Genomic DNA, 13,638 nt, shown 5'->3' on the forward strand with positions numbered 1-13,638 from the left:
CTACCATTTTCTGACTTCATAAACAGTGCAAAAGAGCTTCGCAATGCAAGAGCGTATAGTCACTTTGCTTTAATTTGAAAAAAAGGAAGGTCCAATACGTAAAAACACCGCGCAAATATATAGCGAATTTTACCTACCTCCCAATACAACAAGCTTTTTTCCCTCGTGCAAACTATCTCCATATTTGTTTGTGGCAGTCACAGCAAACTCATACACCTTGTTCCTCTTTAATTCCACAATTACTTGACGTCGTGATAGGTCCTTGATTACTCCTATTTTGTTCCACTCTCCTACTGTATTATTTTTATTTACAATGCGTTGATAGACTGTGTACTGTGTGATGGGTGCTCCATTGCTTTCCGGTTCCTTCCACTTTATTATTACGCTAACGTTCTTTGTTTCAGGAGGCAAACCTACAATTTCCACGGTGGCTGGGGCTCCTTGAAAATAAACAGAAATTAAAGACATACGCACACACAAGAGCCTTAAACAATGGCAAGCATACTTCCTTTAAAGAATAAGAATATTACGGGTTGATGTTAAGACAGAATGCTGATGACTGTCTAAAGGAAACCTCCCTGGTAATAAGCCTTGTATTTCTGTGAAAATATCACGATCGTAAGAGTTTACCACCATCTATCAACATAATAAAGTGCTGAACTGAACTCATCTAGCGTAAATATCTTGGTGCTCTTTTAAAAACCATATTTAAAACTATTACCAGGTTCTCCCGATTTATCATGAAACTCTGAAAAGGAGGGAAAAAAATAAATTGCTTTTCTAAAGCTTTTTTTTGCGATCTGAATGTAAAACGTTACGTATTGCATTTCCTTGTCCTATAATGTCTCGCCCAGTGTCTCCATTGAACACCCCGTTTTGTACAAGGCCAGCAGTCGTACACCATTATGCAGTTCCAAAGATGGCGTACAAGCATTGCATTGACACCAGTACCTTATAGAATACCACAAGAATGATGTCAAATTGCAGAAAGTACCACTTGATAGAAACTAAATTGCAGAATTTCCTAATTTTAGCTGTCCTAAAAATCTTGATATTATTGTATCAGACCACCTATGGTTGAAATGATTTTGTGTCTTATAAAGCTTCTGTTGGGGTCAAACGTTAACGTTCCTGGTATTGATTGCAACGGTTGTAGCAGAGACTTTATGAATAACTGATTTGCCACAAATTGTATCGTATCAAACAAAATAATAGTATTTCATTTTCATATTGCTATAAAAACAAACGTGCAGCCCTTTTACAAGAACGAAAAATCAATAAAGCTGCATTCGATTGACCCTATTCCAGAATAAGAATACGTGGAATGATGAGTTTTAAAGGTATGTCTGGTGTTTTGCAGCAACAAGGATAATAAAGATGTGTTTAATACACCATTTTAGCAGGTGTTTGTCAATTCTAATGTGAATCTTCATAGAAACGAAGGGTTTTAAACTTCTATTCCATGTATTCCTATACCAGAATACGACCAATCGAAGGCACCCCAAAGAAGTGCTTTATCAGGAGCCCAGCCTCCATGTGCACCATATCCTTGAGTCAACCTTTGCGCGTATCTTTCGATTTTCAGATGTAACCTTTCTGCAGAAGACTCACATTTACATCAATTTGCACAATTTGCATACAATGTTTACTGACTTTATTCTAATTGACCCTTTTAAACAGTGTGTGCAGGGCCGACGAACTCGTTTCGTTCTAAAAATAGAGAGACACGCGCAAAGGTTGACTGATAGGGGGAAGAGTTGTCCGATTATCTTTGATCAGTGTTAGAGAAGCGGTTTCCTTTGTTTATTGGAAACATTCATCTCTATTCTGCAAGCCAACGTCTTCTTTGTTCGCTAGTAGGAAAGGACACAGTTATCGTTTATTTTCCCCCGAGTGGCTACATTGAGCAGGATAAAAACATAAACAAACGCGCGCAAAGCATGCCGTTCGACAGAGAGTCTTTAACCCTAAAAATCCCCTATGGGGAGTGGTCAATTAAATATGTACTGTATTGTGTTGTTTTGTAAGGGCAATTTAATGTGTTTTATTATGTTTGCAATATTTGTTCAACAAAACTTGGGCACATGCTGACAAAAATCTTGGAGCGACTGAAGCAAATTCACTTGGGCAGAGTCCATTCAAACGATGCCAATAGTGTAATTGCTTCATGAAGCCAAAAAGGACGTAGAGGAACTAATTGGGTACACAGATAGGAACTAGGAACAACTGTTGTTAAACACGGTGTTTAAGTAGGTATTCTTCACTATGTTCTACATTTCCGAAAAAAAAACAAAAAAGGAAACTCTGTTTGTATGTTTCAACACATTTTGAAACATGCTCTCCACTTTCGTTTGCTTTCAGCAATGAAATCACCTGGTCAAAGTAGTCCTTCGGAATTACCTTCGTGCTTGGTCGTCGCTTTCTTTTCACTTGCAGCTCCTTCAAACACCCTATTCATCGCCGACACCCTCAGAGTATAAGTTGTGCTTCTGTTGAGACCGCCAACAAGGTATTGCCTAAAGCCAGCACTTGTGGTCTCGTTCAGAATGACATTGTCATCATGTAGTATAATCAACTTGTACCCTGTAATAGCACTTCCCCCATCATCAACTGGTGCAGTCCATTTTATTGCCAACGAAGACGCACGGATATCGTTGTTATTTGTAGTGAGGCTTAGAGATCCTGGTGCCTCTTTAACAAAAAAAAAAATTAATAATAAACAGAATATCCCTATAGAAAACACTAAGAGCGTTGTCGAAAATAAACTCCTTGTTGCATTCAATAAGAGTTAATAAGAATATAAAGATGCTCCAGTGCAGAATAGTCTAGCCACTGCAACATATTCGTCCTGACCTCTGCATAATCATCTCTAAATGGATGGACTCCCAGACTTTTCAGAAGGAAGGGCACGACTAATGGCTGACCCCAGTGTTCTGAAATATGTGCACCTATTTTATGGCGGACTAATATCATGGGTTTGCTGATGATAGCGCACTGGTGGCTCACACTGCTTCGGACATGCAACTGCTAGTAGATAGCTTCTCCATGGCTGCAAGCCAGTTCAGCCTAAAGATCAACATCAAGAAAACAGAATGCATGTATCAACCGGTCAAATTCATCTGCCCTCCACCTGAGCCGATAGACATCACAATTGACGAAGTGCCTCTGGTCAAAACTACTGACTTTACCTATCTCGGTAGCACTGTATCCAGTTCCTCCAAGATAGATAAGGAACTCCGGACACGGACAGGCAAGGCGAGTGTCTCCATCTGGGTGAAATGCAAAGTCTACAGAGCTGTGGTACTGTCAACCCTCCTATATGGTGCAGAAACGTGGACTATTTACAGAGCCCAAGTTAAGAAACTGCACGCTGTTATGATGAGGCAATTGAGGGACATCATGGGCATCAAATGGCATGATAAGATCACAAATGCTGAAGTCCTTAGGCGTGCAAACCTTCCATCTATAGAGGATATTCTTGCTGAAAAGAACCTAAGATGGTTAGGCCACGTTCATAGGATGGATCATGACCGACAACCTCGCCAACTGCTGTATTCACAACTCTGTTCTGGAAAGCGAAATCAGGGAAGGCCAAGGCTGAGATTCAAAGATGTAGCAAAGAGAAACATGAAAGCGAGGAAGATCCCAGTCAACTTCTGGCAGACAACCGCGAGCAACAGAGATACATGGAGACCTGACATCAAACCATAAACAGTCTTAATCGTATCGACTGACGGCAAGAGAGAGAGAGAGAGAGAGAGAGAGAGAATATCAGGGGTAAAAAAAACAAAAAACATTGCGATGATTTTCTTGAATTTAGCAATGGGGAAACTGTGATTTGGAAGAGAGTCCTCAAAACCCATTTTTCAGCAGAGCAAAGAAGTCAGCTTACGTCCAATCAACATGAAACAGCTGGGAAAAAGGCGGCAAGAGGAAGTTGGTTAAAAACAATACAAAAAAACCTGAACCAAGCAAAAAAAGGATTGCTTTTTTTTTTTACCTGGTTAAGTAGCATCACATTTCAAATTGCGTAAAAATACTGGTAATGCGCTTTCACTGACCTTATGTGTGTATTTTTCTAATTGCTTACTTATTTGGTTCAGTTGCGCCAAGCGTGGAGCAGCAGCACCAACTACGTTTCTGGCTTCACAAGTATAATTTCCAAAATCTTGATCAGCCTTCATCTGCGCATCCACTTTTTTCTCTGTATATGTTACTTTTCTTAGCTCAGTTCCGTCTGGTTTTTTCCATGTGATCGATGGGGTAGGAGAACCATCTGCCACACATGATAGTAGAACGTTCTGTCCAATCCAAGACTGTTTTGTAAAGGGAGTTACTGAGGTTATGCTTGGTTGATCTGGAGAAAAAAAAAGGAATTAACAAAAGATTTTTGTATATCTTTAGATACTTTGAAACTGATGAAGAAGTTGTAATCAGTGGGTGAAAACTCATCACAGTGCATTGAATTTGGACACCATAAACATATGTCATTCATTGGCCGGGAGGTCCATTTCGGGAAAAGTCAAGTCATCATCAGCAGTCTCTTTAGAAACCTGTTCAGACCAGTCCTCAGAGGTCATGCCCAAAGCGGAAATGGGCTGGGCCTGGTTATCTAAAAGATTATGTTTGCTGAAATTTGAGTGGAGTCAAAACTAAAGGAACACTTTTAAACGAAGGAATCCTAAATAGAATTGAATAAAAATGTTGTACTTCTGTTGAAGTTGAACTTTGAATTAACTTACCAGTTTTTCAATGGACCCATAAATTGTGATTTAGAGGGAAGGAATGTGGTAATTTGGATTTCTATACGGCTCACGTGATTGGTGATTTGCATATTGCATATTTGTGTTTTGATTCCACTTGTGACGGGTTAATTATTATAGTGTTCTCAAGGGACATGACAAAAATGAGATGGTAAAACTACAAAGGAAGACACCTTGGTTTATTAGACACTGTATCGATCTATACATTATCTTCTGGATAACAATTAGAAATCTGAAAGTGTACTGCAGCAGCAATTAACAGGCAATAGATCGAATATTAATTCTTGAATTTTAATATCCTGTACTCTCAAAATTTCCATAGGAGCCTGTTACAAACTAACTAACTTCACGTCATGGCGCCAATGAACCAAAACTGCCTTTGTTTGTTTGCTTGTTTTTTTTGTTTGTTTTTTTTTTTTTTGCGGAAAAGGCATTCTAAAAATAGATCGTGTAAAAATTCCCCTCCTAGGATTTGTATTGGAGTTGTTCGCAACTAGCCAAGAGCCTCTTATACATTTCCTTCATAACAGCAACGTGTAAGAGTTCAATTTCAATGCACAATAACGTATGTGGAAAGCTTCGGTTGTTCGTTTCTTAAAAGGTAACAAACAGGGAGAATTCTCACCAATGGGCTTGTCTTTGTTGCACGTGGGAGAAATATAGTACTTCCAACCATTATTTGTAATTATCTACAGCATTAACCAGCCTCCATTCTTTGGTTCAATCAAGAATACACTTGTACGATGGTGATTGGGCTTTTTAGTGCTGGGGCATAAATTTTTATAATCCACTCTCGCAATTGAACCTAAACTGTTTCTTCTGCTATCTGTGACGCGAGCACTGCATTCATTCTATTAATTGCTCAAAATCACCTTTAAAATATGATCTCTTCATACCATCTTTGGGAAAAGTAGGTGAGGGAACAACACTGACTCAATTGTCTAAAGAGAGATCAAAAAAAAATAACACTTCCACAAGTCCACTCAAAGACGGGGCCGGTTTTCCTCAAGAAAATTGCTTCACTTAACCTTTCCTACAAGGCAAAGTCCAGTGTTGCTGCAAGTATCAATCCATGACAAAAAAATCTATCTTGTGTAACATGGCAGTAATTACAATTAGTAAAAGTTGGTCATACTAGGCACTTACAGTATACAGTGATGAAGACATCTTTTGTAGCTAGGTTTCCAACACCATTATAAGCAGAGCATCTGTATCCCCCTTCATCTGTCCTTCTGATGTTTGTCAGTGGCATTGTGACAATACTGTTATCAGTAAGTTTTATCCAAGTGGTGTTGGGAGCAGGGTTACCACTTGCTGTGCAGTTGAGGGTCAAGTCGTTTCCCTCTTTAACAGTTTGATCAGCAGAGATATCAGTGATGTTTGGTGGACCTGTATAAAATAAATATGACAGGAACAACACCACAAGAAATTAACCTGCATGGGCAGTAGGACGAAAGGTTGATCCACTGTATGCAACATATAGAGAGGATAATGCCTGCGTTTCAGTTCGAAAGGGGATGCGTTCATAGGTGCAGTGTAATACAAATGCAAACATATAATGAAGTGTGGGTGAAATGCAAACGGTATTCAAAAAAAGAACCCAAGTTTTATAAAGGTATAAAATCCTTGTACACAGGTGCCTCTGAAGTTTTTTTTTTTCCAAGATGAAACACAAGAGATTGTTATCTCAGTTTCATTTTTCATGGTGGTGTCAGAGAGCTAGGAAAATTTCCATTTTCATTTTTTTGTTTAATATTTGTGTTGCTCTGTTACACACATGCTAAATGCATAATGCAAACCTTTATGCAATAAAGAGTTTTTCCATTTCTTGCATTGGCACTTTGTAGTTAACACTTTTCATCAATTGCTCCTCTCTAATAAAGTATTGTAAATGTATTTTTGTTGTTGTATTTGTATTGTAAATGTCTTCTCTAATAATGTAATGTAGATGTATTTGTGTTGCTCTTTTACACACATGCTAAATGCATAATGCAAACCTTCTCGCAATGAAGAGTTTTTCCATTTCTTGCATTACCACTTTGTAATTAACACTTTCCAGTAATTGCTCTTTTCTAATAATGTATGGAAATTCACATAAATACGTTTTGTTGTTAATGGAATTTGCATAACAAAATTAATACAAGGCTAAGTATGTTTTTTTCTATTGGTAATCAATAAGTAGTAATTCATTAACATGCATTGAGGATTTTATAATTATGCCTCACGTGTTTAGAATTGTCTTTTAATTTTCTTGAAACACACAGTCTAGAATAATGATAAAGTGTTAATAATAATTTTAATATTAATCAATATCACCTTACTCACTTTCAACAACTAGCATTACATTATCAAATGCAGAGACACCAGGAGTTTTTGCACAAATCATGCAACCATAAACTCTTGCATCATCCATTTTAAGATTATGGAGAGTAAACAGAACAAAACTATTGAAAGAGATTCCATCAACTTATCCCACATATAAGTTTATACAGTATTTGGTCAAGGACAAAAAAAGAATCTGGTCATGTCAAACCGGGCTATATTGTAAATTTCTTTACCTATAGAGCTATTGGAGTTTTGTTCCCCAGTAATTATAGGGTAATCTGGAATGACTGACTGTAGACATGTCTCATTGGCAGGTGATCTATGCTCATTTAAAGGGTCTTCCACTTCCTCTTCATTTTGGACTTCCTGTTGTTCCTACATTTAAAAGATTTTCAAGAATTTGCACTATTGTTTTGAAAGTTTATTGGTAACGAGTTTGTGTTGTCAATGTTGTCATTCATTATACTTTGTCAGTTCTGTACTAACATTCTGTATATCTTTGTAAAGGATATTATTGGCTTTTAACCAATCGAGTGTTGTCATTATGATTTCTGGTCTAACTGCTTCAAAATAAACATGACCTGTAAACTGAATTTTTCTTTTCAATTTCAAAAGAATGATACCAGATCTTTCAGGGGGCCGAGGCAATATGTTACATGTTTGATCACAATCGACTGGTACATTACATATTGCTCCTTTGATCTTTCTTTGTTGTCCCTCGGGCATCACTACTATTTTTTCAAATACAATCCTTCGTGCTATCATAATTTGCTCTAGTTTTTTAAGACTTTCAAGTTCAGTTGGTACAACATCAACATATAAATTGTTAACGGTTGCCTGACATGGAACCTTTCCTTAAATAGCTTTTGAATGACATGCTTTACAGATATAAAGTTTTCCATCAAATGACATCTGCACATCAAAAAGATGCTGAGAAGGGTACCTAGTTGTGATCAATTTCAATACAGATTTTTTATAGAGCATCCTATTGCACACACAACGTATATAATATGGACCTTCCTTTATCTTCTTTCTTAATGTTTCAATGCATGAATCCACATTTTTACCCTTATTACTATAGTATTTTTGTTTTAGTTTCTGAAGTAATTCTTCTTTCTTTGCTGCATCCTTAGTTTTGTATTTTTCTGTTTGTTTGCTAAGTCTTGTTTGTCTTTGTTTGCTTGATAAGTCGTGGCTGAATCCACCATTGTTTTGTATTGTCTTGCTTATTTCTTTTGTAATTCAAGTTTATTTGCAGTATCCCTTGCTTGTTTTTTTCTAATAACATTCTCTTCTTTGATTGTTCCATTTCTTATGGTTTTAGTAAATTCAATTACAGGCATTTGACTTTCATTAAATATCAAGAGGGAATACACATATTTTGACCTTTTTGTGTGTTTAAAAATACATGTACATGTCATTGCAAAAAAAATGAAAACCGCATCAAAAACCCTGTGCAATCACCATTATCTCTTACAAGATTTTCGAGAAATGATATGCTGTCATCTGAATCAGACAATATTCCTTCACTGCAATCACTTTTAAGATTTAAACTTACTTCAGTTCCACAAACACCAACAGTTTTTGGCAAATGATCTGATGGTAAATACTTGTTTAAAGATGATATATATTATAATATTTTGCCATACTGAATAACATTAGATAATGTGTTTGAATTCCAATAACTACATGATTTCATTACAGAGTAGCGGAGTGAATAGATAGCCACAGCACAACTCACATTGAACTTTCTGGTTTCACAGGCATGACTCTGAAAAAGGGTACTATTTTGGGTTTCATTAATTTTCACCCCTTTCAACTCAAATAGATCATTGTTATGTATACTATGAAAATAATGTACTAAGCTATTCAGTGATACTTCAAGCAGCACACATGTACCTTGAGGGTGGTTCTACCATAAGTATCCCTTGCATACCATTATAATAGATAGCAACTGTAGTATAGCCTATTGTCAAGATAAAATCGTTGAAATTTTCAGATATAAGATATTGAAAGGCTCTATCTATGGAGGTACAGTACTGATATCCTTCTATTGTAGTTTCTTGATGAATAGTACCAGTGACGCTTTCACTCTATTGAAGGTCATAGACATTCTCGAACACATTTAAAAGTGTGGGTATGCATTTCAAACGATTGTCTGGTTAACTGAGACAAACTTCAATACAACTGATTTCCAATATTCATTACTGACACGAGATCATTAGCAGAATTCATTCCTTGTTTGTTACTGAAAATCAAATAGCATAAACTCATTGCAACACAATAGGACCATTAGCTTGGCTATATGGTGCCGTTATTGTTTTGTTAGGGTCAGTGTACCTTGGAGTGGGACCAGGGTTTTTCTCTATTTATATCTGCACTGAGTTGAAATTTACATAGTTTGATAAGTGGGTCTGACTCTTATAAAGACACATGGGTCTATTACAAGAAAACACTGATAAATACCGACTTGCTCTGTACTTCAATTTAATTATTCTTTGATATACCCTCACGGAACAGTTCAACAAATACTTCTTTTTATGTTGTGTGACTTAATTTAATCTTACCCTCTTCGTATTAAGCTTACAAACATTCTTTGTAACTGTTCTAACCTTCACATAACGACGTAGCCTAGAAGACTTTGGTATGCTTGGAAGAATACGCCCATAAACAAATTCCTTCAGTTTTCTGGTCTTGCTTCTCAGACGTTTCAGAGTAGATCCTGGTATGCTACTGGGTTCTCGATCACGTCTAAATACACGATTGTGTTTACATGTAAACATAATATGAGATAGCTCGTTTGATATAGCATGTTTCGCTTGATATTTCTCTACAGAAGGTTCACTCGTAAAGGATCGGTCGTAAATTGATCTCTTGTACAGTTGGCGGACCGACCCGTTCCGAAAACGCTCCACAAGTTTTCGTGTGGGTCTACCGCGAACGGTGTGTTACTTTGTACGTATATCGAGCGTAAAAGCCATCGAATTTCTTTCTCGTACACCCAGCAACGAAACCTCCACGAAGCCAGCCATTGCTTTAAACCATGTGCTTATTCTACGCATGCGCGTACACTTCACTCATGCGGACACTCATGCGCTGTAGTTGAACTGCGTTTTGTGACTGAACGCAAAAAATGAAGCTTATTTTATACCTCGGGCGTTTCCTTCGGAAAGCCCGAGTAATTAGCCCTTGATGCTTCGTTCTTAAGCTTAAAATTCAAAAGAATATTTTATCTTGAACGAGGCAACAAGGGTCAATTTGTTTGCGCATTTTTCAGCGGCTATTTTGGAATAAGTTGTATGTTACTCTAGAGAACATCATTGAATCAACTCATAATATCACGGCTCGACAATTGGCTGTCATTTACCAGTCAAATTATTTATATCAGTCCAGTAGTTTGTGGCTTGTTTCGTATTATGAGAGGACAATGCCTTATGAGCAATCTTTGTGCGCAGTATAGGGACTCAACTTTTGAATATTACTTCACCAATACTGTTAGATGAGCTGTATTTCTGGTTTAGCAAGTTACTTTTTCGTCAGCAAAAAGAACTGTTTTGTTGCACAAGAAATCTAGTAGGTTTCTTTATTCCGTTGCTGCTGCTACAGAATGTGGCTCAGTTATTAAAATTGTTTGCCACAAGATGTGGAATACGGGAAAGGCAAGAAGGAGTTCTCTTAGGAGAAACCTCGAAGCCATCAAGTTTTATATTTGATCTTTCCCTAAGCTACTTAGCAATGATGCGGTGGTTTTGGTATACCGACAACCAAGACGCGGCTCATATCGTGCAAGGAGGCAGCATGAAGCTAGATCTACATAGTATCGTAATCGACATATTTAGTTTTTGCTTCGAGAATTCAGTAGAGGTGGGTGTACACTGGGTCCCTTGTACGCTCAGCCACAGAGATGATGCAATAAGCCGTTTTAATGACTATGACGCTTGGCGGATATTCATCTGCGATGAGATCGGGAATTTGTGGTGATCGAACACAGTTTACTGTTTTGCGAATTTTTACAATACAAAGCTGCTCAAATATTACGCGAGGTTTTGGAATCCCAGTTATTCAGGCCTGGAGATCTTGTGGGGGAGAACTGTCTGTAAGTACCTCCCGTCGCTATCGTTTGCAGGGTTCTGAGATTTATGAACATCGAGAAGTGCACTGGAACCTTGGTCACTGCCCTGTGGCCTTCCTCCCCGTTTTGGTTATTACTTACTAGTACTTTTGGCGAATTCGCGATGGACCATGTTGTAAGGTATGGTCAAGAAGACTCAACATCTGGCCGTAATCACAATAGTCTTTTCGGCTCTAGTGGTTTCCTTGGTTATGTGCTGGCCTTCAGGCTCTTGTTCAGTTAATCATTTGAATTCCTTTGCATTAGGCGTTACTGGCTCTAGTATTTCTGTCAATTTTGCCAGTGGCCCCCTTTTTCGCTTACTAAACCTTAGAATATTTATTCTGGATTCCGCCGGAGGTTTAGGGCCTCTAAATACCTGAATTAAATCCCGGCGTATTTGGGCAGGGCACTTATGGCACGGGGCATGCTTATAAGCAATTATATGACCTGCAGTCGGGTTCTTTTTTGTTTACCAATAGTCACGAGGTTAGGGTTAGGGACACAAGGCCGGGGGGCCCCTGGGTCGTTTCCCTGCAGGGACCTACTAATGTTTGCTCGAAGCTGCTCGGAGTTGCTTCTCCTACAGGGGTCTGCTCAGATTTGTTCGGAGAAAATCTGTTGTTTCCAGTTGCTCCCCCTACAGGGGTCGGCTCAGATTTGCTCGGAGCTGCTCCTAGGAGAAGTGCCTCACCGATCCCATTCGATAGTAACGGAACTTTTTACACAGTCAAAACATCCAAGCTGGAAAATATCGAAAAACCTGGACCATGTATTGAGAAACTCTTGGGTAGTTAAACTTTTACTTTTTAATTCTTAAATAAATTGTTGAGAACATCATTAATTATCTGTACTTAATTTATGCCTGCAGTCAATCTTTTAAAGTATTTTGCTCGAAAAATGTATATATTTTCGTATTCGCTAAGCACCCTTTATCCTTCCTTTGATACAACAAATCAAAGTGACGGTCTTCGCTTCGTCTACCTCTTCTCACTATATTGCTAACCACAGATGTGGATAGATCCGCCCGGTCCACCCGTATTGCCCCGCTTCGTATACTACTCCTAAACGTAAGGGTGTCAAATACCAAGAAGGTCGTTATGCCTACTTTTCAGAACTCACAACCATGATGCAATTAGTAGGTAACAACGTGGAATGCTTATACCAATGAAATTATTATATCAGAAGCCAGCACGCATCAACTAGGTGACATTCCACGTACCAAAAATTATATTTCAATTCAGAAAATTTATTCAAATGATAATTGAAACTAATTTTATTTGTTCGAAAAGTAATTTCAAAAACTCGTGGTTCGGATTTCATCAGGTTTTCAAACGCTCGAAAACAATAAAACCACTCAGCCTGTGGCCTCGTGGTTCCAAATGCTTTGTCGCTTTTGGAAACCTGATGAAACCCTCCAACTCGTTTTTTTTGAAATACTACTTCACACCTAATACAGCAAGGAATGGATATCTAATACACAAACTAGCAGCATTGCTGGATACGAAAAATGAAATACCCTGTGGGAAAAATGGAAACGCATTCCTCGAACCAAATTCCGTGCCGCAATAGGATCATACCCTCAGAACCACCCCCTCCAGTAACAAAAGACCTTCCTATCGCGATAAACACTGATCCCCCAACTCTAGAGGAGACCGCTGAAGCAATTGCAGCCATGGAAACAAGCAAAGCAACAGCTTTGGACTGTGCCACTACTGCTGAGGCACTTCAAGGCCAAGCATTTTGCAGTTAGTTATCATTTCGTTACCCAAGAAAGGTGACCTGACGCTGATGACAAACTGCAGATGAATTTCTCTCATGTGCATTGCTGCAAAAGGAACAATAAGATTTTCTTAAAAAGAATTTGACCACATGAAGATCCTTTTATCGGGAAAAATTAAGCTGTCTTTAAACCAGGGAGAAGCTGTGCACAACATGGAACGTTTCGGAGAATACCAACTCACACTTACTGTTACCTTTATGGATTTCAGGAAAGTCTTTCATTCAATCAACAGAACAGCTATGTTCCCAGTACTGCGAAACTACGGCATCCCTAAAGCTATAGTCAGCAGCTATAGTCAACAGGTTCTTTACAGAAATCCCAGCAGAGCTTTAATGGTGGATGGAAGCATCTCCGAACTCTTTGATGTAACAACAGGAGTTCTATTTTGGCCCCCTTCCTCTTCATTATTCTTTTGGGTAGGGCATCTGCTCCTGACTCTGGAGTGGTAACCGAGAAGATATCCAGCTAAATGCTGATTGACCTGTACTTCGCTAATGACATCACCCTCCTGGAATCCTCAATGTCACGGGCCCCTGTCCCAGCTCACCAAAACTGCTGATGAGCCAGCAGACCTCGGTCTTGTCATGAGTGTACCCAACAAGGAGTTTATGACCATTAACTGTCATCCGCAGCTCCCGATGCAAGTGTATAGAATC

General features: G+C 38.5%; 1 protein-coding gene across 1 annotated transcript in view; it reads right to left on the minus strand.

Moving 5' to 3' along the window:
* Nucleotides 1-13,638, minus strand: part of LOC137983810 (tyrosine-protein kinase receptor Tie-1-like) — a 43,340-nt gene that overhangs the window by 17,357 nt on the left and 12,345 nt on the right. The window contains exons 3-6 of the mRNA XM_068830987.1: nt 5,910-6,152; nt 4,091-4,357; nt 2,401-2,691; nt 138-440 (exon numbers count right to left, since the gene is read on the minus strand). Of these exons, the coding sequence (XP_068687088.1) occupies nt 138-440; nt 2,401-2,691; nt 4,091-4,357; nt 5,910-6,152 (1,104 nt within the window). The remainder of the gene's footprint in view (nt 1-137; nt 441-2,400; nt 2,692-4,090; nt 4,358-5,909; nt 6,153-13,638) is intronic.

The sequence above is a fragment of the Montipora foliosa genome, chromosome 13, assembly GCF_036669935.1.
Source record: "Montipora foliosa isolate CH-2021 chromosome 13, ASM3666993v2, whole genome shotgun sequence".
Taxonomy (NCBI): domain Eukaryota; kingdom Metazoa; phylum Cnidaria; class Anthozoa; order Scleractinia; family Acroporidae; genus Montipora; species Montipora foliosa.